At 53.5% G+C, this 25,915-nt stretch overlaps 1 protein-coding gene across 1 annotated transcript; it reads right to left on the bottom strand.

The window, feature by feature from the left end:
* Window positions 1-1,775: 1,775 nt before the first annotated feature.
* PTGDS (prostaglandin D2 synthase) lies at window positions 1,776-12,720 on the bottom strand. The gene is made up of 7 exons (XM_007067656.4): window positions 12,509-12,720; window positions 11,805-11,944; window positions 9,991-10,067; window positions 8,776-8,889; window positions 8,221-8,322; window positions 4,322-4,347; window positions 1,776-1,955 (listed from the first exon to the last, which is right to left on the bottom strand). The coding sequence occupies exons 1-6, from the start codon at window positions 12,605-12,607 to the stop codon at window positions 4,322-4,324; spliced, it is 558 nt and encodes a 185-aa protein (XP_007067718.2). The 5' UTR covers window positions 12,608-12,720; the 3' UTR covers window positions 1,776-1,955.
* Window positions 12,721-25,915: the final 13,195 nt, after the last annotated feature.

The following is a 25,915-nucleotide window of genomic DNA, read 5'->3' as shown; positions in this document are numbered from 1 at the left end:
GGTCGATCAGTGAAAAGGAATGTTACGCCATTGTCTACACTCTGGAAAAGCTATGCCCTTACGTTTGGGGACGGCGTTTCCACCTGCAAACCGACCATGCTTCGCTACAATGGCTTCATACCACCAAGGGAACTAACAAAAAACTTATTTGGTGGACTTTAGCTCTCCAAGATTTTGATTTCGACATACAACACATCTCAGGAGCTTCTAACAAAGTGGCTGATGCACTCTCCCATGAAAGTTTCCCAGAATCAACTGGTTAAAATCGTCCTTGAGATGTGGAAAATATTGTTAGTCTTTATACACTTGGTAGTATATCTAGAGGTGCATGTGTCTTATTAACTCTGTTTTCTCCTAGAGCTCCAGGAAGAAATCACAGCCAGCGTTTCACCTTATCTGTGATTTGCAGGGGGGCGTGTCCTAAAAATAAAGGGAAGGGTAACCACCTTTCTGTATACAGTGCTATAAAATCTCTCCTGGCCAGAGGAAAAACCCTTTCACCTGTAAAGGGTTAAGAAGCTAAGATAACCTCGCTGGCACCTGACCAAAATGACCAATGAGGAGACAAGATACTTTCAAATCGGGAGTGGGGAGAAACAAAAGGTCTGGCTGTCTGTGTGATGCTTTTGCCGGGAACAGATCAGGAATGCAGACTCAGGACTTCTGTAAAGTTAGTAAGTAATCTAGCTAGAAATGTGTTAGATTTCCTTTTGTTTAACTGGCTGGTAAATAAGCTGTGCTAAATGGAATGTATATTCCTGTTTTTGTGTCTTTTTGTAACTTAAGGTTTTGCCTAGAGGGATTCTCTATGTTTTGAATCTGATTACCCTGTAAGGTATTTACCATCCTGATTTTACAGAGATGATTCTCTTACCTTTTCTTTAATTAAAATTCTTCTTTTAAGAACCTGATTGATTTTTCATTGTTCTTAAGATCCAAGGGTTTGGGTCTGTGTTCACCTGTACAAATTGGTGAGGATTTTTATCAATCCTTCCCCAGGAAAGGGGGTGTAGGGTTTGGGGGGGGATATTTGGGGGGAAGACGTCTCCAAGTGGGCTCTTTCCCTGTTCTTTTTTTTAACACGCTTGGTGGTGGTAGCATAGGGTTCAAGGACAAGACAAAGTTTGTACCTTGGGGAAGTTTTTAACCTAAGCTGGTAAGAATAAGCTTAGGGGGTCTTTCATGCAGGTCCCCACATCTGTACTCTAGAGTTCAGAGTGGGGAAGGAACCTTGACAGCTAGGAACCCATTTCGCACAGGGGCAAGGTTAAGAAGAGGGTTGGGGGCGGGTGGGTGGAGCTGGTCTGAATCTGCAGTGCTGCCCCACCCCCTCCAGGGAGAGACCAGAACCCACAGCAGGGGGAGATGAGGAATAATGTGGTTGGCTTGAGGAAATCAGTATTCCCAAGTGGTGTCACAATCATCAGCCCCATATTTACACAGAGCAGGGCTGAGGGTTTGCCCAGACAAGACTGGCTCAGCCTGTACTCTTAGCCCCAGCTTTGAGCACTGCTCACATCTTACTCCTCATTAGACTTGGGCTTGACTGGCCCTTGGGGCTGGGGTGTGAGGCTGAGTCAGGGCTGGGATTTGGATGCCATGACCCCAGACTCCACTGAGCTGTTCTGGGGAGATTTCAAATCCATAGGGTGGAAATCTCCCTGGATCATCTGACTTCTCGAGATTGCCAGGCCTTGAGTCAGACAGTTACCTCCCCCTCCCAATGGCCCATGTGCCCAAAGCCTTTCTGAGGAAACACGTGAGAAGCGACAGGCTGGTGTTTTACATCTCAGTTTTACTCAGGAGGGGCTGTTATACACAGAAGCACTAGCCCAGCGGCACACGAGGCTACAGAGCAGAGACTGCTACATCTATGCGGGGAGGATCTGCACCGGCAGGTCAGAATGTCACTTTCTTTCTGAAGGAAACCTGGAATGGTGCCTCGCAATCTCCACCTGGAAGGGAGGAGAAAGGAAATGCTGCTTAGACATCAATTGTTATGCAGATAAAATTACACAGGATTGTTTCAGGGGACAAGACACGATGTCACATTTATTATAATAACACAATTTGATTTGTTTCAGAGTAACAGCCGTGTTAGTCTGTATTCGTAAAAAGAAAAGGAGGACTTGTGGCACCTTAGAGACTAACCAGTTTATTTGAGCATGAGCTTTCGTGAGCTACAGCTCACTTCATCGGATGCATAGCATATCGTGGAAACTGCAGAAGACATTATATACACACAGAGACCATGAAACAAAACTTCCTCCCACCTCACTCCCCCGCTGGCAACAGCTTATCTTGATTATCCCACCTTGATTATCATGCGCATTATAAAGAGGGGTTTCAAAGGGGGATGGGCTGTTGCCAGCAGGAGAGTGAGTTTGTATGTGTGTGTGGGGGGGGGGGAAGGGTGAGAAAACCTGGATTTGTGCTGGAAATGGCTCTACTTGATGATCACTTTAGATAAGCTGTTGCCAGCGGGGGAGTGAGGTGGGAGGAAGTTTTGTTTCATGGTCTCTGTGTGTATATAATGTCTTCTGCAGTTTCCACGATATGCTATGCATCCGATGAAGTGAGCTGTAGCTCACGAAAGCTCATGCTCAAATAAACTGGTTAGTCTCTAAGGTGCCACAAGTACTCCTTTTCTTTTTATAATTTGATTTAAGACCAATAACTAATATCTAATACCTATGTATATACACACACACACACACACACACACACACACAAATCAAATGTTCTGCAGCGGCTAGATAGTTACCAGTCCTGAATGTAGCTTGAGTTTGTGGCTTGGGTTCGTAGCTTGTGGCGGCTAAGTGGCCAGGAAAGCCGGGCACAAGGAAGGGCTGGGTCTCTGTTGGGCATGCACCGATGCCCTTCCATGTTGGAAGCAGAATGTTACCCTCCAAAGTCTTCCATCTCATCCATCTTGTTTGTAGGCTTTAGTTTGAATCCAGAGTCTACAGGTCTTGCTGTGTCACGCTGCTTCTGGGTTCAGTGTGATTGATCACCCGTCAACTGCAGACATGACTTTCAGCCTAGGACCTGGCTTTGATGTTCCTTCCATTGTACCATTGTTCTTTTCTTTTGAGGGTGGACTCTTCTTGCTTTGTCAGGGCTGTTGTCTGCATCTTCAGCCGTTGGTGTTTACACTTTATTTCATCAGGACAGGCTGGGGCTGGAGGTTGATTCCATCATCCATCCATACCTCATTCCCACATCTACACTACACTAATCAGATTACAGCAGGGTTTTGCAAAAATGGAGTGAGCATTTTAAAATTGAGTTTGGGAGAAGTTAAAATGGAGTTTGGGTTACAACATGGACAAGTGTAAGGAATGGCAAACAGTGAGCAGAAGTTACAATATAGACAAGTACAATGAATGACAACCAGAGAGCAGACGTTACCATGTTGAAACAATGCAAGTTTTCAGTGATTTAAGCAGCAATTGGATTGAAAGTGAAACTCAGTTAGCCAGTTATTGGGGTACCTGATTTTATGAATGAATGTACTTTCATTCATAAAACTTTACTTATGAAGTTATATTAATAAAGTGAACAATTAAAAACAATTTCATTGATCAGTTCTACACAATGACCTTCCCAATGCTTACCCCAGGGCTTGTAGCATAGCCAGCAGCCTCTCCCATAGCCGCTTAGCCCAGGCCAGGACTTAGGGAGACCCTGGGTGGTGACACAGAGCCAGAAAGACCCATGGGGTCTGTCAGCATCCAGTTACCCTGAATCCCTTATTGTTCATTACAGCCCAGTCCTGTCTCTGCCACCAGGGACCCCACACGCCCTTTAATGAGGGGTCAGCCATATTTTTGGTGAGCTCCAATTTGGGCCTGGACAAAAATACTCCTTGTAAGTCACTGTGAGAGCCCTGCATGAGACTCCATGAAAGTGTAATGGCTGGCAGTGTTTGACACATCCCAGCCTGGAAGTAGGTGCTGCTCTGGCTGGGAAAGGGTTAACTGGCTTCTACTAACGCTGAGGTGGGTGATTCATTACCCCACCCAGAATAAGGGAGGTGGGTGTGGTTCTCTAGAGAGAGGATCTAGGGTGAGGGCTGAACAATCTTGAGGGAGGAACTGGAGGAGCAGCCCAGGGTGGGGAGCAGGTTGAGATAAACTTTATGTTCATTTTGCTGTTCAGAGGAGCAGAGCCTGTGGGCCATGTCTCAAGCAGGCTGGGAATGGCACTTGCTCAGAGAGCCTCTCTAAAGTCACACTCTGTATAAACACCTCTGTTGTGCTCCCCAGACTGGAGCAGTGGAAGAGAAGCCATAACCCGCTGGAGAAGTGATCCTACTCACCTACGCAGCATCCGTCATGCATTTGTCTGGGGAGAGAAGTACAAACAGAGATCAGCTGACATGGGCACCCGCCTTTGGAGAGACCCACAGGTTCAGAACCCCCGGGAGAACTCCGCAGGAGAGCCTCTGCTTAGAGCTTCCCTGGGCTGTTAGCCAGGTGCAGGAAAGCCCAGCAAGGTGTGCAGTTCCTTCTTGCTTATTTGCTGCTGGTTATAGCAGATCCAGCCCCACCAACCTTGGGAGCTGGTGTGGGCCTACCCAGCTTCCCACATACCTCAGGTCAGTTGTGGGGCAGAAAGCAGAGTGCCTTCCCCCGCGGAAGGGCTGTGAGAACAGAGAAAGCCAGTCCAACAGCACTTCCTGTGAGGGAGCACTGCTGTCAAAGACCAGCTGTCGTAGACACTGGCAGGTGCAGCAGGCAGCTGACATTTCTTTAAAGGTGTGTTGGGGGGAGCCTCTTCTGTTCCCATTAAAAAGACACAAGCACAATTTGAGGCACAATTAAATGTCCCTGCTCAATACAGGATTGGAATAGCAGAGAGCTGCAGGTCCTGGTTGAGAGGTATCGGCAAAGCTGTACATGGGGCCGGGCTGGAAGAGCAGGGGGTCAGGACGGAGGGGCATCGGCTGAGCTGTGCATGGGGCAGGGCTGGAAGAGCAGGGGGTCAGGACGGAGGGGCATCGGCTGAGCTGTGCATGGGGCCGGGCTGGAAGAGCAGGGGGTCAGGACGGAGGGGCGTCGGCTGAGCTGTGCATGGGGCCGGGCTGGAAGAGCAGGGGTCAGGACGGAGGGGCGTCGGCTGAGCTGTGCATGGGGCCGGGCTGGAAGAGCAGGGGGTCAGGACGGAGGGGCGTCGGCTGAGCTGTGCATGGGGCCGGGCTGGAAGAGCAGGGGGTCAGGACGGAGGGGCGTCGGCTGAGCTGTGCATGGGGCCGGGCTGGAAGAGCAGGGGGTCAGGACGGAGGGGCGTCGGCTGAGCTGTGCATGGGGCCGGGCTGGAAGAGCAGGGGGTCAGGACGGAGGGGCGTCGGCTGAGCTGTGCATGGGGCCGGGCTGGAAGAGCAGGGGGTCAGGACGGAGGGGCGTCGGCTGAGCTGTGCATGGGGCAGGGCTGGAAGAGCAGGGGGTCAGGACGGAGGGGCGTCGGCTGAGCTGTGCATGGGGCCGGGCTGGAAGAGCAGGGGGTCAGGACGGAGGGGCGTCGGCTGAGCTGTGCATGGGGCAGGGCTGGAAGAGCAGGGGGTCAGGACGGAGGGGCGTCGGCTGAGCTGTGCATGGGGCAGGGCTGGAAGAGCAGGGGGTCAGGACGGAGGGGCGTCGGCTGAGCTGTGCATGGGGCAGGGCTGGAAGAGCAGGGGGTCAGGACGGAGGGGCGTCAGCTGAGCTGTGCATGGGGCAGGGCTGGAAGAGCAGGGGGTCAGGACGGAGGGGCATCGGCTGAGCTGTGCATGGGGCCGGGCTGGAAGAGCAGGGGGTCAGGACGGAGGGGCGTCGGCTGAGCTGTGCATGGGGCAGGGCTGGAAGAGCAGGGGGTCAGGACGGAGGGGCATCGGCTGAGCTGTGCATGGGGCCGGGCTGGAAGAGCAGGGGGTCAGGACGGAGGGGCAATGGCAGAGGGACTAGCAGGGGGCAGGGCACTGCAGTGCTTTGCTGCTCCAGGAAGCTTTGCAGTTTGCCCACACTGCCTGTCCCGAGCCAGTCCCATTAGTCCCAGACATTGCTGGGCTCTCTGTCCAGGGAGTAGGACCTGGCCTGCCTCCTTTCCAATGTGTTTGCCTACTTTAAACATATTTGGTGACTAGACGTCACCACTATTGCACATCCCCCTGCCGTCAGGAGACGGCTGGGCTGCTGCAGCTAGGGCTGAACCTCACAGCTCGGTAAAGTGGCTGATGACCTTCGCCCTGGGCAGCGCCATAGAAAGGCCACTGGGAAAAGACCTAGGGAGCTGATGGGCCTTAAGGCAGGACTGTTCCACACAGGCTGTTCCCCAGTGTTCCCTGGCCAGGCTCTGCCACAGCCTGCGGAGCCCACATGACTGTCCTTGTGCTGAGCTCCACCCCAATGCAGCTAGTGGTCCCCCTGCCATTCCCTCCCACTCCAGACTCATAGCCTTCCCTCACCCGAGGGCAGTTCTCATGCCCCCTCCGTCCCTTGCGGGACTGAGCCTGAACAACCCTGAACAGTGACTTAATTTCCATCCAGAGGTCTCCATTGGCTCCTTCTTGTCATGGATATATCCCATAGCCCCAGCTTGAGCTGCAGGTCTGAGACCCTGGAATGGAGGATGGGAGGTGACCTCTACTCAGCTCCACTTGTTGGGAGTGTGCCAGGAACCCATGTGCCATGCAAACACCAGGCCTGCAACGGAAGGGTAAACTGGGTGGCCTCCCCGTGAAACCTCAGCCCAACAGTGCCGTCCTCTCACTAGTTGCCCCCTTGACTGCTCCAGGGTGACACAGGTAATGGTCAGTCCTGCAAGCAAGAGCTAGCAAGATTTTTTTGTCTGCTGTGGGGGGGCAAGTGCAGGTGCCGGGTGCTCTGGGCAAATCCCTTCCTCGGCCATCTCCTCTGCCCTCCAATGTGTGCAGTGAGCTGAGCTCCCATGGAACCGGGTCTGGGGGCTGCCAGACCTGCCAGCAGTGAGGATAGGCCCTTGCTGCTTTCTGCGCCTGATTCCCCTAGCACAGCTTGGGTGCCTGAGGGGCTGGCACTCACAGGCCGGCATCCTTCCCATTCCAGGCAGGTTAAACTCCAGACAGAAGAGTCATCGTTTAGCTGAGGGTTTGCAAAGAGATGAACGCTGCAGTCCCCTTGGACGCAAAACCATTGACTCAGAGGGATTTGCACCAGTGTCAATGAGCGCAGCAGCTAGTCCAAAGTGAGGATCATCTCTTCGGGAGAGCTTGTGGACCTAGTTCCCTAGCACCAGCTAGCCGCTGCGGACATCACCTCACATTAAATCCTAGCCTTGGGCACAGGAGCCCTGAGCTTTAGATTGCTCAGACAAGCTGGGAGCATTTCCTGGCCCTGGAGCCCCCATTTGCCTGGCCTTATGTGTAAGAGTCACACGCTCCTTCACACGATGGTGCTTGGCCAATGCTGCCAAGTGGCTCAGCAGTTTCCCCTCTGGTGCAGAGCAATGGAGGCACCGTCCAGCACGGCTGGAGTTACTGGATGATTAAGGGACTGTGCACAGTGCCAGTGAGTTTCAGGGGCACTGACCGCCCTCCATTTCCAATCAAGTCTGTGGGGGCCAAATTTAGGAGCCCCTCTTTGGACACAGATGGCCAGATTGAGGCACCTACATAGGATAAGGCTGGGCTAGAGCCTAAGTTCCCTCTAAACTGTGTGGCCACCCTGCAGGCTACCAAGGGCCATGCAGGTGGGGAAAGGTTCCTCTCCCTCGGCCCCGGGCTGCTGCAGCAAGAGAGGGCTGGGAGGAGTCCTCTCTCCATGCTGCAGCCCCACGGAAGCCTGCAACCCTCATCCCTCATCCCCAGCCCCACCCCAGAGCCCGCAACTCCAGCCAGAGCCCTCACCCCCCCGACACACACCCTAACCCTCTGCCCCAGCCCTGAGCCCCCTCCTGCACCCTGAACCCCTCATCCCTGGCCCCACACCCTAACCCTCTGCCCCAGCCCTGAGCCCCCTCCCACACTCCGAACACCTCAGCCCCACCCCTGTCACATATCACCTCCATATTGGTGCACATGTACTCCGCACATGGATGTAAAAAATTAGAGGGAACATTGGCTAGAGCTACATGGCTGGGAACACAGCACACAAGCAGTTTGCATTACAGACAGGCTTGCCAAGTGCACCCTCAGCTCCTGAGCTCCACAGGGCATTTCTCCCAATCTTATCTCTTGTCTTTTTACCTATGGTTTGTTCTTACCAGTTTTTGGCAGGAGGAGAATAGTGTCCTCTGGGAGCCCCTGCGCCAAGGAGAACTGGGTGAACTTCTCCTGTAGTTCAGGGTTCAGCTCCATGGTTCTGCCTGCAGCCAGGGAATCAAGACACTCCGGGTGAGAGTGAGCCCCTCTTGCTACAATCAGCCCCATCCATGACAGCCCGTGTGTTAGCACTAGGCACCACTGACCCACAACACAGGGTCTGTGTCCAGCAGCCTCACCAGCAAATCCCCTTTCTATGCATCACAACCAGCCTTGCCTCAGCGCGGGGCACAACAACCACTGCCCTGCCACTGGGCTCTGGGGCAGAGCCTCAGGTTCTGCAGGGCCCCACGACGCCACCCAACTCCTTCCTGGGGGACGAGCCCCCACTTCTTCAGGGCATATCCTGCAGAAATTCAAAACAGAGCCATGTAGAGTGGAAGGAGGGTGTCTCTCAGATGGGGGCTGAAGGGGAGCCCTGAGTCTCTGCCGGCAGAGTTCCCCAATGTGCAGGTCAGAGGTGCCACCCCTGGGCCTTGGATCCAGGTGCCACGTACCATACAGAGTCACCATGATGAAGGTGTCGGTGCCCTTGAACTTCTTGGTGTACAGCAGGGCGTACTCATCGTAGTTGGTCTCCACCACACGGATGTCGTGCTGGCTGCCCCAGCCTGCAGGGGGCATGGACAGAGGCGCAGGGCAGAGATGAGCAAGCACAGATACCAGATACAGATACCATATATGGAGCAGGGCTCCCCCGCAGGCCTGCTGTCCCCAGCTTACGAGCGGGGCTCCTCCCCCCGGGCCCGACACCCCCAGCTAACGAGCGGGGCTCCCCCCCAGCCTGCCGCCCTTCGGCTGGTGTAAACAGGCATTGACTCCAGTCGAGCGGAGCCAATTCACGCCAGCTGGTAGGAGGGCTGTGCCCCCGATTCTGAGCCCCACAACCCTCTCTTTGGGTCGTTTGTCCCCTGTCTGGTACCAATATTGGACTGGGGACGCCATTCTGAAGAGCACAGGGTTGTGCCCTACGGGACGGGGCGCTGGCCGGAGCAGGGCAGTGCGCTCTTCACAATGGCTCCCCCATGCGGCGTGACTTTGAACTCCCCAGGCAGCGTTTGGTTCTAGAGACACAATTTTGTCCTCCTAAGAGGCGAGTTAGGTGCCCCCTGCTCAGCCAGTCCAAATGGTCCTGTCACTCTCCCCGATACTCAGACACAGGATGGGGGGGCTCTGCAGTGGTGACTCGTAGAGACCAGCACGGTTACTCGACAGATCCATGTCAAAAACTGCAGACATGACTGAAACTCAGGGCTCTGATTAGCCAAGGTGCCCTGCACCTCCCGCCCCCACTGACTTCACAGTTCTCACACCCCTGAGTCAGGCCATGGCAGAGTGGGGGTCAGCGGGGACAGGAACCCAGCCCTGATGGCACTCGTTCTGGTGCCCTCTGCCCTGGCCCATTGCACACACCTTTTTCAATGGCAGTTGGACGCCTAGCACAGGAGCCATTCCCAGGCTGAGCTCCTCAATCTCTTTTCTTGCACAGTTAAGTGCTAACAGCTCTAAATCCTTGTGCTAAATCTGCTCCCATTTTGGGCTGGGCTGGAGCTGGAAGGTGCCTCTCAGGAGAAAGCTGTGAGTTTATTTATCTAGTGACTCCTGGCCATCCTGGCCAACAACGGGGCAGACTGTCCTGCTCTCAGCTGCGGGCACTGCCCAGGGCGCGGCGTGCCAGGGCAGGGAGGGATGCAGCAAGCACATGCACTCACGTGGGCTGGTGTAGCTGAATCGGCCTGGCTGGTCTGTCTTGATGAAAAGGCTGGTCCTTTTCTCGCACCGATCAGACCTGGGCAGGGTGTGGGAAAGGCAGGGAACAAGCACGTTAGCAGGCTGAGGGAAGACTCCGATTTTCCCATTGCCTCCAGCAGCGGAGGGAGATCCAGCGTCCAGCTGGTGAGCAATGCCTGACGCCATACGGCCACTGCGGGGAGAGCTGAAATTCCCCCAAACTCCACCAGCCAGCAGGGCCGCCCCAAGCTCCAAGAGCACAACTGCCCAGGCAAAAACAAAAAAACAAAAAAAACAGGGGGGCCGGACGCCGCCCCTGGAATTGTGCCACCCTAAGCCTGTGCTTGCTTTGCTGGTGCCTAGAGCCGGCCCTGCCAGCCAGACCCCACCCTGGGGTGTGCAGCAAGCTGAGAGGTGCGACCGCCATGCTGCTGCCTTGCACAGACTACAGAGAGAACCGAAAACCCCCTCCAGGGGGCACAAGAGCCCAAGTCGGGATCCTCCAGCACTGGCCCTGGAAATCTGCTCAGACAGCAGCTTCACTAAGATCAGCTCTGCTTTGTCACCATGTGCTGAGCCTGCTTGGCAAGGACTCCGGGCACCTGGCCTTGCTGCTGGAGACCAGGACTCTGTACGCTGGTAGAGCGTGATCTGGAGCGAGCCTCCGTGTCACCCCCAAACCGGCAGAGTCACATCAGCCCTTATTGCCCCCCCATTACCAGCTCCTACAGCCCCATCTAGAGAGCCAGTCAGCCATCCCATCACCTGGCATCCACATCACATGGTAGGGACAGGGAATCAAGGAATCAGGTCTCCTAAAATCTATTCCCAGCTCTGACACTGACTCACTGTTTAACCTTGTCCCATCCCCTCTCTGTGCCTCAGTTTCCCCATCTGTGAAACAGGGTGACCCTTACTGACTTAATGGTTATGGGAGCTAATTAATGGCTCCAGAGTGCTTTGAGAGCCTTGGTTGGGAGGGCAAAGCATTCTTTGGACCCCCACAGGAGAGCTTTCTGTCTGACCCACAACAATCCATGTGGGCGGCAGTAGAAACAGAGCCTGCTGGGCTAAGCTGGGAATCATAACTGAGAGGAGCAGTGGGGTGGAGACCCAGTCGGAATCCTGGGGCTGGGGCAGTACGGAGTGTCAGAGGCGGAGTATTCCAGGGAAACCCAGCCCCTCCCTCCCATGGCAGGGACAGGATGCTGTGCCTGGCAGCCCTCCTCCACTCCCCCCGGAAGGAGGTCGCAGCACTCTCCAAGGGCTCCTGGCTGGGGCCTGCTGCTTGGACAGGGCCAGGCTGTGACTGACACCCTGGAGGCTCCAGGAGGGGCTGAGCCACACGCAGCCAGATCTCCCCGCAAGAGCCCGGTCAGCTCAGGGAGGCCGGGCTTCCCTCGCATAGGGCAGTTTGCACCCCAGAGGTGCTAGGAGGGAACCATCGCTGCACGCCCTGAGCCCCGGCCCTGGGACTGAGCCCTGCCCTTGCTCCAGGGCGTAACAGGGAGGAGAAGGCTGCTTGTGCCCGGCCCAAGTGGCCCCCCACTGCCCAGACCTGCAGGCAAGGGGCACCAGACACCCCCTGTCCATGTCAAGATGGGGACAGGACCCCAAGCCCACCTGGGGTCTCCCTGGGACTGGTGCGGGGGGAGGGGACGAGAGCATCCCTTGGGTGAGGGACCCCCAGCGCCAGCTGGGCCCTGGGAAGGGGGTGGGATGAGCCTTTGTGAGGTGGAAATGGCGCCCTTCCCCCTCAGGCAGGGCAGGGCTCCAGTGGCACCGGCAGCCTTACTTGGGGTAGGTGGAGGTGACATTCAGGTTCCCATCTGCTGCGGGCGTGATGACCGTGGTGCACATCTTCAGCACCTGCTTCTTCTCCTTGAACCACCTGGAGTTGGAGGCCAGGCCAATGCTATACCACTTCCCTGTGAACTGCACACAGACCCCAGTCACCACGGGCACTGCCAGGGCGGGCCAGACCTGGCTGCAGCAAGCCCAGGGTCCTGCCTTGGGCCAGACCTGCTTCAGAGGAAGGTGTAAAAACCTTCCTACTGGCTAATTATTGGGAATAACCTGCCCACCTGGCTCTGCTCAGCCTGCCCTGACCCTGCCAGCCCCCTCTGTGCCCGGACAAGTGCCACCCACCACTCTAGAGGTGACCAAGCCGCTCTGCGCTGCACAGCCCCACACACTGGAGGTTCAGCATCTGAACCTGGATCCAAATGTTCCAGCTCTCCTACACTGGGCTGAATCAGAACCCCAGATCCAAACACTCTCAACTGGGGGGAGGGGAGTTCAGCACCCAAATCCAGCGTGGGACCCCAATTCTCAGCTGGGCACCAGCCGCCTTCATAAGGGCCTGAACCACCCTCTGCTCTGAATTGCCCTGCTCTCGGGACTGGTTGGAATCAGGATCCAGATCCATCCCTGCCTCTGAAAAGAGAAGGAAGGGAGCCAATCCTCGGGGCATGGGCACACACAGATGGGCCAGGTTACCTTCTCCTGCTGAAAGTCGGGTTGCACAGTGACTTCCTCCTGCCCATGGAGAGCACCAAACAGGGCCAGCCCCAGGAGGCTGAGCAGCGTGGCCTGCATGCTTCTGTCTCTTCCCTTCCCTGTGGCCCTTTGGAGCTGAGCTCTGTGCAGAGCGGAGGGAGAGAGGCAGGCTGTGTGTGAGCAGGAGCCCCAGTGCAGCCCCCTATTTATTGGGAGGCAGCTGACATCCCAGGGTGGGAAAACATAACACTAGCAAATGCCAGCCCTCATCACGCCCCTGCTGAGCTGGGTTATGCAAGAGGGAGTCAGCCAGCGAGCAGCAGACTCTGAAATGCAAAGGGCAGGCTGGGGGCTGGGTACCCACAAACTGCTCCCTGCTGTTGACTTTAGCTGTTTGCTTTCCAATGCCAAAAACTCTCACAGCAGAAACAGTGGCTCCTACCCAGTTTTGCAACCCTCCCAGCTCCCCAGGAACAGCAGAGAGTTTGGCTTCAGCTGGCGGAGAATGAAAAGATGTAAACTGCAACTAACAGATGAGCAAGAACACCACTGCCAAATCTATTCCTAAGGGAGAGTGGGGCTGGGGGAGCAGATGGTTCCAGCCTGACCCGGGCAAAGGGTTTGCCACCTTTCCCCACATGCACAGAGCAACCGGTGTACTCACCCTTTGAATGGTTTGGCCATAGATTCAGGAAAACAACAAAAGCAAGACAAGTATCAGAGGGGTAGCCGTGTGTCTGTCTCCACAAAAACAACGAGGAGTCCGGTGGCACCTTAAAGACTAACAGATTTATTTGGGCATAAGCTTCTGTGGGTAAAAACCCACTTCATCAGATGCATGGAGTGAAAATTACAGATACAAGCATAAATATACTGGCACATGAAGAAAAGCAAGACAGGAGAAAAACAAAGCACCTAGTAGAGAGAGAGCGCAGATTGTGTGCCTCTCCCTGACGTGCTGCATGTCTCAGGTCCAGGGGCTCTTTAAAGCTGGATCATATGGTTCAACTTATATCAGAATCCAAGCCCCACAAAAGTCTTCTAAATGCCGTGTGACAGTCTCCTGTCTACCAGCCACAGGTTTGCAACTAAAGCTGTGTCTACACTGGCAATTGAATGACAAAACTTTTGTCTTTCAGAGGTGTTAACCCCCGCCCCCGAAAGACAAAAGTTTTGCCGTGACAAGTGCCGCTGTGAATAGCACACTGTCAGCGGGAGCGCTCTCCTACCAGCAACACAAAGGCCGCTCGTTGGGCGGGGAAGTTTGTTGTCGGCAGGAGAGCCAACAAACAGCGGCTACACGGCACGACTGTAGTGACAAAGCCATGTCGCTAAAAGCTGTGTAGTGTAGACATAGCCTAATTAAATGTTCCTGTCGCTAATACACCTCATAGCTGGCATACACCCCTTGGTCATTCCCTCCACTGTCCTTCTCTGATACCTGAGAAAACTTTCTTGTTGCAAAAATCACTTTTCGGTTTGCGTTCCACGGCCTCCCAGCATGCAGCTGCCCTGGCAGTCAGACAGACTCCACTGCATTTTAACATGCAGAGAAAACAAACTCGTGGCAGCCCCAGAGCAACGTACAGCACAAAGTTCATGGCAGAAAGCTAGGCCTGGCATTCCCTTCCCGTGATCCACAAGGACCAGGTCTATGCTACCTGCTCTCTCGGTTGAGTGCTCCCTGTGACCATGTCCGTAGATGGTTTCTGTGTCTGGACCCCAGTCAGGAATAGCCTGCTAGGGCTTGCTGGCCCAGCAAAGCAGTACAGCATAAGCCCAGCCCCTTGAAGTCATTGGGGTGGCTCAGGTGCTCAGAGCCTTGAGGGATCAATTCGCAACACTTGGAAGTGGCTCTTGAAATAAATGGGTGGTTGGGGTTTATGCTGGCAAGGATCCTTCCCACAATCCAGAAGAGCAAGTTCGTGGCTGCCACTGATGTGATGCACAGCAGTAATGTGAGGAGGGTTGTATCTAAGCATGGCCTTCACAACCCATGCTCATTGCAGCTCCATTGAAATCCGGCCCAGCCAGGTTTGACTTGAGCTCTTCAGCCTTGATCCCTTCAGCCTTGATCCCAACTGCTCCTAAAGCTGTTCTTATTCCCTGGATGATTCCATGGGCTGCCCTAGATCCCAAGCCAATGATCAGCAAAGTGAGTACCAGCTCTCCATCCTGCCTGTAACGCTAACATGCACCAACTTGTGCTCATCCACAGAGCTCTTAGGGGCCCCCAGTGCAAATGCAGTAATGAGCCTGGCTTCTGTATGCATTTCTGAGATACTTCCAAAAGGGTGTGTCTGCACTGGAATCAAAAACCCAGGGCTGGCCCGGGCTAGCTGACTTGGGGTGTGGGGCTGTTTCATTTGTAGGGTAGGTCCTGCCTGAGCTCTGGGACCCTCCCACCTCACAGGATTCTAGAGCCTGAGCTCCAGCAGGAGCCCAAACGGCTGCATCACAGTGAAACAGCTGACTCAGCCTGACTCAGCCGGCACAGGCCAGCCATGGCAGTGCACAGACCCTCAGAGGCTTGCGTAGCCTTGCCCAGCTGTTTTGTGGGCTGACGAGGGCAGATTTTGTATGGTACATCTCACCAGAGTTCTTGGGGACAAAGAGTTTACTTCTTCCATGTCTTTTGCAGGAATAGCAGAATAAATTCTAGAGGTGAAATCCTGGCCAAACTCGCATCAACTTCAGTGAAGCCAGAGCCCTACAGTCTTATCCCCACCCCACAAACCCACCTAATGCAGAAAGTTTCTCATGCCTCCGACAACAGACACAAGCCATTTCCTCTCCCAGACATGGAGCCCCAGGGTATTTCGCTTTCCATGAATCTGGCCTGGGAGGTGCCTTTACACCTACGTTTTTTATGTTCTTTAGCTCACTTTTCTGTGCCTTTCCCTATATGCTTCATTGGCCAAAGGCCTTTGCTGCTACCTTCTGAAGTGTCTATTTTTACCTCAAGCCCTACAGCATGGTTCAGTGTGTTGGAGACATTTTTTTTCTGTCCTCCTAACCTTGCTGTGTGCTGCAGGGCGATGCTCTGGCCCCGCTGAACAAACTGGCCCCCCTGAACGAGAGAAAAGCATGACTGGCAAAGCATGCCCTCCCCTTGTGACTCGTGGCAACAAATCCAAAGCGCAAAGGACACAGTTCCCCTGGCACAGAGCGCCCAAAACAAGCCTGCCCCTTCCTCCTCATTGCCTTCACACAGGGCTTGCCTGGAACATGGAGCATCGTGCACTGGGGTGAATTTCAACCTAAACTGACTAGCATTCTGTTCCCGTGTTCATTTCTACAGAAGGCTCCCGTGTTTGCTAAAAGCAGCAATCCTGCTTGGCTCGGTCAGCCCAGTCTGAGCTCTTGTGATATTTGGGGGTTTCCTAAAGCCCCAGCTTCTGGAGTTGCGGGACTAGGTTTGAATCTCAGCTTTCAGTTAAAAAAACCTACATGGCAGTTTCTTGCTCTTGTGGTTGTGGAGAAAAGCTTGAACATGTGACCCCGCCTCCCCGCCACTGCCAAAAGGCTCAGGAAGCAGAAGAATAAAGAGCCCAGTGGTGACTGGTTTTAAAATCTCATGATTTTTAAGCCACTCTCATGGTTTTGGGGGCCTGACTCATGATTTTGGTGGAACTGCACCCCAGCTAGTCACCAATCTCTGTCAAACAGCGCCTCCTGCATGGGACGTTGTAACTATGAATGTATGTCCATGTATATATGTCCAGTTTTGGGCCCCACACTACAAGAAGGATGTGGAAAAATTGGAAAGAGTCCAACGGAGGGCAACAAAAATGATTAGGGGGCTGGAACACATCACTTGTGAGGAGAGGCTGAGGGAACTGGGGATGTTTAGTCTGCGGAAGAGAAGAATGAGGGGGGATTTGATAGCTGCTTTCAACTACCTGAAAGGGGGTTCCAAAGAGGATGGCTCTAGACTGTTCTCAGTGGTAGCAGATGACAGAACAAGGAGTAATGGTCTCAAGTTGCAGTGGGGGAGGTTTAGGTTGGATATTAGGAAAAACTTTTTCACTAGGAGGGTGGTGAAACACTGGAATGCGTTACCTAGGGAGGTGGTGGAATCTGCTTCCTTAGAAGTTTTTAAGATCAGGCTTAACAAAGCCCTGGCTGGGATGATTTAATTGGGGATCGGTCCTGCTTTGAGCAGGGGGTTGGACTAGATGATCTCCTGAGGTCCCTTCCAACCCTGATATTCTATGATTCTATGCCCCCTAGCTCTGGCCTCCTGTCCAGTGACCTCCAACAGACCAGGTGCCTTTGCTAGTTAAAGGATTTGAGTGAGGACAATTCTCAGTTGTCTGCACTGAATACTAACAATCCCAAGGTTGTCAGTGTCTCCACATCTATAAACTCCTTTGTCCTGTTTGTCAGCTGAGCTGCCCTGCTCTTTACAAAGGCTCTGGCCAGTCTGAGCTTGCATGGCAGAGGGAAAGGATCTGGGCTTTGGTGAAATTCCGTGTCTTCACTAAATTGTATCAGTAGAAACGAAAACACTAATTCAAGCAATGAGCTACCATCAGCCCATTGTGCAGCAGCTAGAGAAGGGACGTGGTCTTGGCTTGTATCCACAGAGATGTATACATCCAGGAGTTTCTGCTGTCGCTGTGTTTAAGGAAGGCTACAGCAGTCAAAGATTTCGATCTCAAGGGCAGCACTGTAGCTCCCAGCCCATTGCCTGACCTTATCTCTGGAGGTCACCCTGTAAACCAGCCACATGCTAATCACTCCTACATTGGGATTATTTTATCTGTAAGATTTGAAAACCCTAGGCAAAGCCCTGCCCGGCCTCTCTATTCCTACTCCTCCCATTCCCAATCCAGTCCTGCTCTGGGCACCAGCTGGGTTTGGTACAGTGTCACTGGGAGCAGGAGCTCTCTCCATGCAAGGAGCTGAGGCAGGAGGAGCGCTGAGTGAAGACAGCACGACATGAGGCCTGGAGGGAAAGGGACAAAAGTCCATGAAGATCAGGGCAGTGAGTGGAAGCCTCCCAAAGAGACCCCCGCACCCATAGGCCTGCTCCCTGGAGGAGTGAGGATGTCTGGGTTTGCTCACCTCATTGCTAAACTGGAGAGAGATGATGCGCCCCAAAGGAGGGGCAACGTGCTCCAGTGAGTCGGGCCTCAGCCTGGCAGTCCTGAGGCCTGGCTTCTGTTCCTGGGTTGGCTAGGTGCCCCTCAGTTAGTCAAGCCACCTCTCTGTGGCCAGCTTCTACCTTTGCACATGTTTATAATAAAACCACTGGCCTTTTGCCAGGATAAGAGGTGCTATGGAGCAGCCCTCTTCATAAAGAGAAGACAGAGAGCCCTGAGGCTAATGCACAGTGCTGGAAGTCAGGGCTCCCGGATTCTAATCCCAGTTTTGCTGCTAGCTGACTTTCTGACCTTCAGCAAGACCTGTGCCTCAGTTTCCCCATCTGTAGTACACAGGTTCTGCCAGGGACGTGTGGGGGTAATGCATTTGTATTTGTGAAGCACTTTGAGATCCTTGCAGGGGGAGGGCTGTGAACGTGCAACATGTTTTTAACACAGGGACTTTCCTGAATACTAGTGCATCAGCACACCAGGAACGGGGGCTGTGCAAATGCTATAGACAAAGAGACCCTTCTAGAGTCCTGCCCTGCCCTGGCTGGGGCTTCCTCACCAACATGCTCCCAGCTCCCAAGCCCAGCCTCTCCCCACAGGTCCTTCCCTGCCAAGGGAATTTTATGTAAGGTGCCTGCTTTCGTAACAGCTGCTTTTTCTGCCCCAGGCTCCCTGCACACATTCCCCATGTCCAGCTGCGGCCGGTTTCTCCTGCAGAAAGAGGGGGCTTTATCCTTTATTAAAACAACACCAAAGCCAGGCAGGGCAGAGGAGTCTTGTGGAGGTGGGGGCAGAGCGGGGCTGGGGTCGCAGCCTTTCCCCACCCAGTATCCCACTGGACTGGAAAAACCCGTCCATAGAGACAGGCATCACAAGCCAGCCGCATCTATTCCCATGGCCTCCATCCTGGCCACGGGAGTAGAGTCTGGCAGCACACACATTCCTGACTTCACTCTCAAAGCCCCACGAGGGGGGAAGGATTAGCCACGTTGCACCCATTGCCACTGTGTCAGAGGCCCCACTGCAGTTGGGGCTGTACGGGAACAGAGTGAGAGACAGGCCCTGCCCTGAAGCATTTACCGACTAACTAGACAAGACAAAGGGTGGGATTGTTATCCCCAGCTCACTGGTGGGACTGGAGGTGCAGAGTGGGGATAGGACGTGCCCCAGGTCACCCAAGAGATCTGGGGCAGACCCAGGACAGGATCCCAGCAGTGTTGACTCTAAGTACAGATGGTGTCTGGAAACTGACACACCTACTCCTGACCTTGCGCTTGCAGGCTGGCGTCTGGTGTCATTTACCCCCATGAAATGTCATTGATTTCAGAAGGTGTGAAAGAAACAATCGGACTGAAATCTCTGTTCCACTGCAGCACCATGTGTTGGCTTCATGTGCACGTGAATCAGATGTGCTGTTGCTTTTCACTGGCTGGGCTGAGACAGATAGGCTAAGGGACCTGAAATTAGCACTGCTAATAAAAGAGGATTTCTATTAGCTTAAGCAGCAGGGGTCTGTGGGTGAGGGGCAGAAGTACTGGGGTTCTAGGCTAAGCTCCCCACGTGGCTGTCACTTACAGCGTGTGGGTCCCCAGTAGGCTGAGCCCCTCAGAGCTCTCAGTGGTTTTGAATCCAATTGTTGAAGGCTTGTTGGTTTGGCATCAGATGTTGACTATCCAGAGTCTAGACCCTGGTCCACACTAGGAGTTGAGGTCGAATTTAGCAGCGTTAAATCGATTTAACCCTGCACCCGTCCACACGATGAAGCCCTTTTTTTCGACTTAAAGGGCTCTTAAAATCGATTTCCGTACTCCACCCCCGACAAGGGGATTAGCGCTTAAATTGGCCTTGCCGGGTCGAATTTGGGGTACTATGGATGCAATTAGACGGTATTGGCCTCCAGGAGCTATCCCAGAGTGCTCCATTGTGACCGCTCTGGACAGTATTCTCAACTCATATGCACTGGCCAGGTAGACAGGAAAAGACCCGCAAACTTTTGAGTTTCAATTTCCTGTTTGCATGGTCACCTGCAGCTTGCCACGTTGGCCAGAGCTCATCAGCAGAGGTGACCATGATGGAGTCCCAGAATCGCAAAAGAGCTCCAGCATGGACTGAACGGGTGGTACGGGATCTGATCGCTGTATGGGGAGAGGAATCCGTGCTATCAGAACTCCATTCCAGTTTTCGAAATGCCAAAACCTTTGTCAAAATCTCCCAGGGCATGAAAAGGACAGAGGCCATAACAGGGACCTGAAGCAATGCCACGTGAAACTTAAGGAGCTGAGGCAAGCCTACCAGAAAACCAGAGAGGCAAACGGCCTCAAACATGCCGCTTCTATGATGAGCTGCATGCCATTTTAGGGGGTTCAGCCACCACTATCCCAGCCGTGTTGTTTGACTCCTTCAATGGAGATGGAGGCAACACAGAAGCAGGTTTTGGGGACAAGGAAGATGATGATGATGAAGTTGTAGATAGCTCACAGCAAGCAAGTGGAGAAACCGGTTTTCCCGACAGCCAGGAACTGTTTCTCACCCTGGACCTGGAGCCAGTACCCCCCGAACCCACCCAAGGCTGCCTCCTGGACCCGCCAGGCGGAGAAGGGACCTCTGGTGAGTGTACCTTTTAAAATACTATACATGGTTTAAAAGCAAGCATGTGTAATGATTAATTTGCCCTGGCATTTGCGGCTTTCCTGGATGTACTCCCAAAGCCTTTGCAAAAGGTTTCTGGGGAGGACAGCCTTATTCTGTCCACCATGGTAGGACACTTTACCACACCAGGCCAGTAGCACATACTCGGGAATCATTGTAGAACAAAGCATTGCAGTGTATGTTTGCTGGCATTCAAACAACATCTGTTCTTTATCTCTCTGTGTTATCCTCAGGAGAGTGATATCATTCATGGTCACCTGGTTGAAATAGGGTGCTTTTCTTAAGGGGACATTCAGAGGTGCCTGTTCCTGCTGGGCTGTTTGCCTATGGCTGAACAGAAACGTTCCCCGCTGTTAGCCACGGGGAGGGGGGGCGGGTCTAGCCACGTGGTGGGGGGAGGCAAAATGCGACCTTGGAACGAAAGCACACGTGCTGTGTATGTAATGTTAACAGCAAGGTTTACTGTGAAAGAGTGTAGCCATTGTTCTAGAAAATGTGTCTTTTTAAATACCACTGTCTCTTTTTTTTTTCTCCACCAGCTGCATGTGTTTCAAGGATCACAGGATCTTCTGCTTCCCAGAGGCTAGTGAAGATTAGAAGGCGAAAAAAACGCGCTTGTGATGAAATGTTTTCTGAGCTCATGCTATCCTCCCACATTGACAAAGCACAGACGTATGCGTGGAGGCAGACAATGTCAGAGTGCAGGAAAGCACAATATGACTGGGAGGAGAGGTGGTGAGCTGAAGAGAGTAAGTGGCGGGCTGAAGAGAGTAAGTGGCGAGCTGAAGAGAGGGCTGAAACTGAAAGGTGGCGGCAGCATCATGAGAGGAGGCAAGATTCAATTCTGAGGCTGCTGGAGGATCAAACCAATATGCTCCGGCATATGGTTGAGCTGCAGGAAAGGCAGCAGGAGCACAGACCGCCGCTACAGCCCCTGTGTAACCAACCGCCCTCCTCCCCAAGTTCCATAGCCTCCTCACCCAGACGCCCAAGAACGCAGTGGGGGGGCCTCCGGCCACGCAGCCTCTCCACCCCAGAGGATTGCCCAAGCAACAGAAGGCTGGCATTCAATAGGTTTTAAAGTTTTAAACTTTTAAAGTGCTGTGTAGCCTTGTCCTTCCCTCCTCCACCACCCTTCCTGGGCTACCTTGGTAGTTATCCCCCTATTTGTGTGATGAATGAATAAAGAATGCATGAATGTGAAGCAACAATGACTTTATTGCCTCTAAAAGAAAAGGAGTACTTGTGGCACCTTAGAGACTAATCAATTTATTTGAGCATAAGTTTTCGTGAGCTACAGCTCACTTCATCGGATGCATACTGTGGAAAGTGTAGAAGATCTTTTTATATACACTCAAAGCATGTATATAAAAAGATCTTCTACACTTTCCACAGTATGCATCCGATGAAGTGAGTTGTAGCTCACGAAAACTTATGCTCAAATAAATTGGTTAGTCTCTAAGGTGCCACAAGTACTCCTTTTCTTTTTGCGAATACAGACTAACACGGCTGTTACTCTGAAACCTGTCTTTATTGCCTCTGCAAGTGGTGATCGAAGGGAGGAGGGGAGGGTGGTTAGCTTACAGGGAAATAGAGTGAACCAAGGGGCGGGGAGTTTCATCAGGGAGAAACAAACAGAACTTTCACACCGTAGCCTGTCTAGTTATGAAACTGGTTTTCAAAGTTTCTCTGATGCGCACCGCGCCCTCCTGTGCTCTTCTAACCGCCCTGGTGTCTGGCTGTGCGTAACCAGCAGCCAGGCGATTTGCCTCAACCTCCCACCCCGCCATAAACGTCTCCCCCTTACTCTCACAGATATTGTGGAGCACACAGCAAGCAGTAATAACAGTGGGAATATTGGTTTCGCTGAGGTCTAAGCGAGTCAGTAAACTGCGCCAGCGCGCCTTTAAATGTCCAAATGCACATTCTACCACCATTCTGCACTTGCTCAGCCTGTAGTTGAACAGCTCCTGACTACTGTCCAGGCTGCCTGTGTATGGCTTCATGGGCCATGGCGTTAAGGGGTAGGCTGGGTCCCCAAGGATAACTATAGGCATTTCAACATCCCCAACGGTTATTTTCTGGTCTGGGAATAAAGTCCCTTCCTGCAGCTTTTGAAACAGACCAGAGTTCCTGAAGATGCGAGCATCGTGTACCTTTCCCGGCCATCCCACATTGATGTTGGTGAAACGTCCATTGTGATCCACCAGTGCTTGCAGCACTATTGAAAAGTACCCCTTGAGGTTTATGTACTCGCCGGCTTCGTGCTCTGGTGCCAAGATAGGGATATGGGTTCCGTCTACGGCCCCACCACAGTTAGGGAATCCCATTGCAGCAAAGCCATCCACTATGACCTGCACATTTCCCAGGGTCACTACCCTTGATATCAGCAGATCTTTGATTGCGTTGGCTACTTGCATCACAGCAGCCCCCACAGTAGATTTGCCCACTCCAAATTGATTCTCGACTGACCGGTAGCTGTCTGGCGTTGCAAGCTTCCACAGGGCTATTGCCACTTGCTTCTCAACTGTGAGGGCTGCTCTCATCTTGGTATTCTTGTGCCTCAGGGCAGGGGAAAGCAAGTCACAAAGTTCCATGAAAGTGCCCTTACGCATGCGAAACTTTCGCAACCACTGGGAATCGTCCCAGACCTGCAACACTATGCGGTCCCACCAATCTGTGTTTGTTTCCCAGGCCCAGAATCGGCCTGCCCCATTAGCACCACGATGCCCGCATTGCCAGGGCCCGTGCTTTGAGAGAAGTCTGTGTCCATGTCCTCATCACTCACGTCACCGCGCTGACGTCGCCTCCTCGCCCGGTATCGCTTTGCCAGGTTCTGGTGCTGCATATGCTGCTGGATAAGGAGTGTGGTGTTTCATGTGCTCCTAATTGCCAAAGTGATCTGAGCGGGCTCCATGCTTGCCGTGGTATGGCGTCTGCACAGGTAACTCAAGAAAAAAGGCACAAAACGATTGTCTGCCCTTGCTTTCCCGGAGGGAGGGAGGGAACGGGGGCCTGACGATATGTACCCAGAACCACCCGCGACAATGTTTTAGCCCCATCAGGCACTGGGATTTCTACCCAGAATTCAAATGGGCGGCGGAAACTGCGGGAACTGTGGGATAGCCACCCACAGTGCAACGCTCCGGAAGTCGACGGTTGCCTCGGTACTGTGGACACATTCCACCGACTACATGCACTTAGAGCATTTGTGTGCGGACACACACAATCAACTGTATAAAAACCCTTTCTACAAAACCGACTTCTATAAATTCGACCTAATTTCGTAGTGTAGACATACCCTAGGTGAGTGAACTAGGTAGGTCACCTGTGAACAAGGGCCTGGCTTCATGTGAGGGGGGGTTCAATAATGAGATTGACATTCATGTGTACAGCACCTTTCATCACGAAGGAGTCCAAAGTACCCATATTAGAATCACTGAACGACAGCCGTCTCTGGGGAGGAGCAAGGCAGCTGTTTAACAGGGCACAGCGAAATGATGCACATGTGGACAGAAAACGAAGCAAGCCGTAACTGTCTGAAACTGCAGGGGGGAAGATTTGTGGGGTGTGGGCCAGGTCACCAGGGCTAGCATCTTGACTCTCCAAAGGGTGTCGACAAGACATAGGTGCCTCTGCTGGCAGTGATCCTTCTGCTGCTGCGGGACAGTGGTGCCCAGCAGGACACGGGTCCCAGGCATTTTGCTCTACCAGGGCTGGAGCAGTGGGAGTTACTGCCAGCTGCCAGCTGAATGTGACTGCCTGACACATGGGAAGCAGGAACAATGAGCAGAGAACACAGTGGAAGGGTCAGTGGGGTTGCCTTACGTAAGCTCCCCCGATAAACAACATGTGTTAGGAATTTCAGACAAGATTGCAAAACCCCAGTGGTTGGGCGTGGGCGAAAACAGTACTGCTCCCCTGGGCCTCTCTGCAAACTACAAGCCCACCCTCCCAGCAGGGTCCTGTCAATCCCGGTGTCCACTCAGCAAAAGCACGGGGCTCATGCAGGGGCTTCTCTCCCTCCTGAACATTCCTGCCAGTCACCACTCTGCATGGCCTGGAAACATCCCAGCCCAGGCTGCACGGGATGAGCTCCCGACACAGCACACATCAAACATGGCTCAGCCTTGCTAAGCAGGTATATTCCTCAACCCCAAGGTCTCTATCCCTGTCCACCTTTCAATCCCTCTTACAGAGCCAGCTCTGTGGGGAACGACGCATACTGGTGTCAGAGTAGCAGCCATGTTAGTCTGTATTCGCGAAAAGAAAAGGAGGACTTGTGGCACCTTAGAGACTAACATATTTATTTTAACAGATTTTAACAAATACATTTGTTAGTCTCTAAGGTGCCACAAGTCCTCCTTTTCTTTTCTTTTTGCGCATACTGGTGTGTCCTCTCACTCTCCCCCATCCCCCTCCTCGGCGTGTGTCCAGCCCGAGGTGTTTGGGAAGCCCCTGGCACACAGGGGGCTAGTATGTATCAGTAAATAACAACAGCACAATTGGGGAACACGGTTCCAAGATGCTTTGGTTGCATCTGCCCTGCAGGACTGGAGCATGTGTAACCACGTTGCCGTGCTGTCATGTCATAGCTAGGTCCTGTGACACAGTAAACGGGACCAATGGGTGGGAGATTTGAGTTCTGTTCAGTGCATGCTCCTGGGCTCACTGAGCTGTGGCTTGTCCACATGGGGAGTGTTTTGTAGATGATCATATGGACTTTTGCAGAATAACGAACCCAAAAGAAGTGGGTCCGCGCAGCCAGCCTTGACCCATCTCTCCCTGCATCAGCGCACAGCATTCTGGGCAGGAGTCGCAGGGTGCATTGTCCCACTGATGGGCGCTGTTACTCTGGGATTCTTCTCGTAGGGTATTGTGGGATACCTTCACTGGAATTCTGGGACTTCGGGTTAAACTAGCACAGTCAAGTGATCCCACTGTCTCTTTGGGGAGGAGGAGAAAGGCCTGGGCTGGAAGGGCACAGTGGCAGGTACGTGGGTGAGCATCTGGGACTGGAATCCAGCACTGGGTGAGCTGTAACTTAGGGCTGGTGACTAGGGACACAGGGATGGCGCCAAGTTGTGTGCAGGGGGGCAGGATGTGAGTGGCACCGTCATGCTGAATCGGGCTGGTGCCTCCACGTGCAATGCTGGGTCTTCTCGGCTTGCCCGGCAGGTGGCTGGTGTCTCTGCGGAGGATGTGGCGCGTGGCTGGTACTGCCCAAAGCAGCTGGTGCTGCTGTGGAGATGGCACAGAACAACTCGCTGCATGTCTGCAGGAGATGCCCCATGGGACTGGCACCTCTGTGGATCCAGTACAGTGGCGGAAGGGCTGCATATGTCTGGAGCCATGGAGCAGGGGACTGTGGCACTTCAGGGGAGGGGGCTGCACATGGCCAGCACCACGGTGGGATCTGCACACAGGGGAGGGGGCTGCATGTGGCCAGCACCATGGGGGGGGGGGGCTGCACATGGCTAGCACCCCCAGTGCAAGGGGCTGCACCTGGTTGGCACCATGGTGGAGGGGGCTGCCTGCAGGGGAGGGGGCTGCACATGGCCAGCACTGCAGCCGTGGGTACAGGGTACCGGTTACATGCCTGGGGTTGCTGCAGATGCTCTGATCTAAGTGGCAGCAGGGGTCAGAGTGGTAGAGGGGT

The sequence above is a fragment of the Chelonia mydas genome, chromosome 16, assembly GCF_015237465.2.
Source record: "Chelonia mydas isolate rCheMyd1 chromosome 16, rCheMyd1.pri.v2, whole genome shotgun sequence".
Lineage (NCBI taxonomy): Eukaryota > Metazoa > Chordata > Testudines > Cheloniidae > Chelonia > Chelonia mydas.
The sequence above is the reverse complement of the archived record's forward strand: the minus strand, read 5'-3'. Positions and strand labels throughout refer to the sequence as shown.

Bases quoted from the DNA above. Each gene is read 5' to 3' on its own strand.
- PTGDS (XM_007067656.4), bottom strand. From the start codon at position 12,607: ATGCAGGCCACGCTGCTCAGCCTCCTGGGGCTGGCCCTGTTTGGTGCT. The intron at 10,068-11,804 runs GTAAGGCTGCCG...CACCCTGCCCAG, and splicing joins GTCACCTCCACCTACCCCAA to GTCTGATCGGTGCGAGAAAA. The intron at 4,348-8,220 runs GTAAGAACAAAC...TTCTCTCCCCAG, and splicing joins TCTCCTCCTGCCAAAAACTG to ACAAATGCATGACGGATGCT.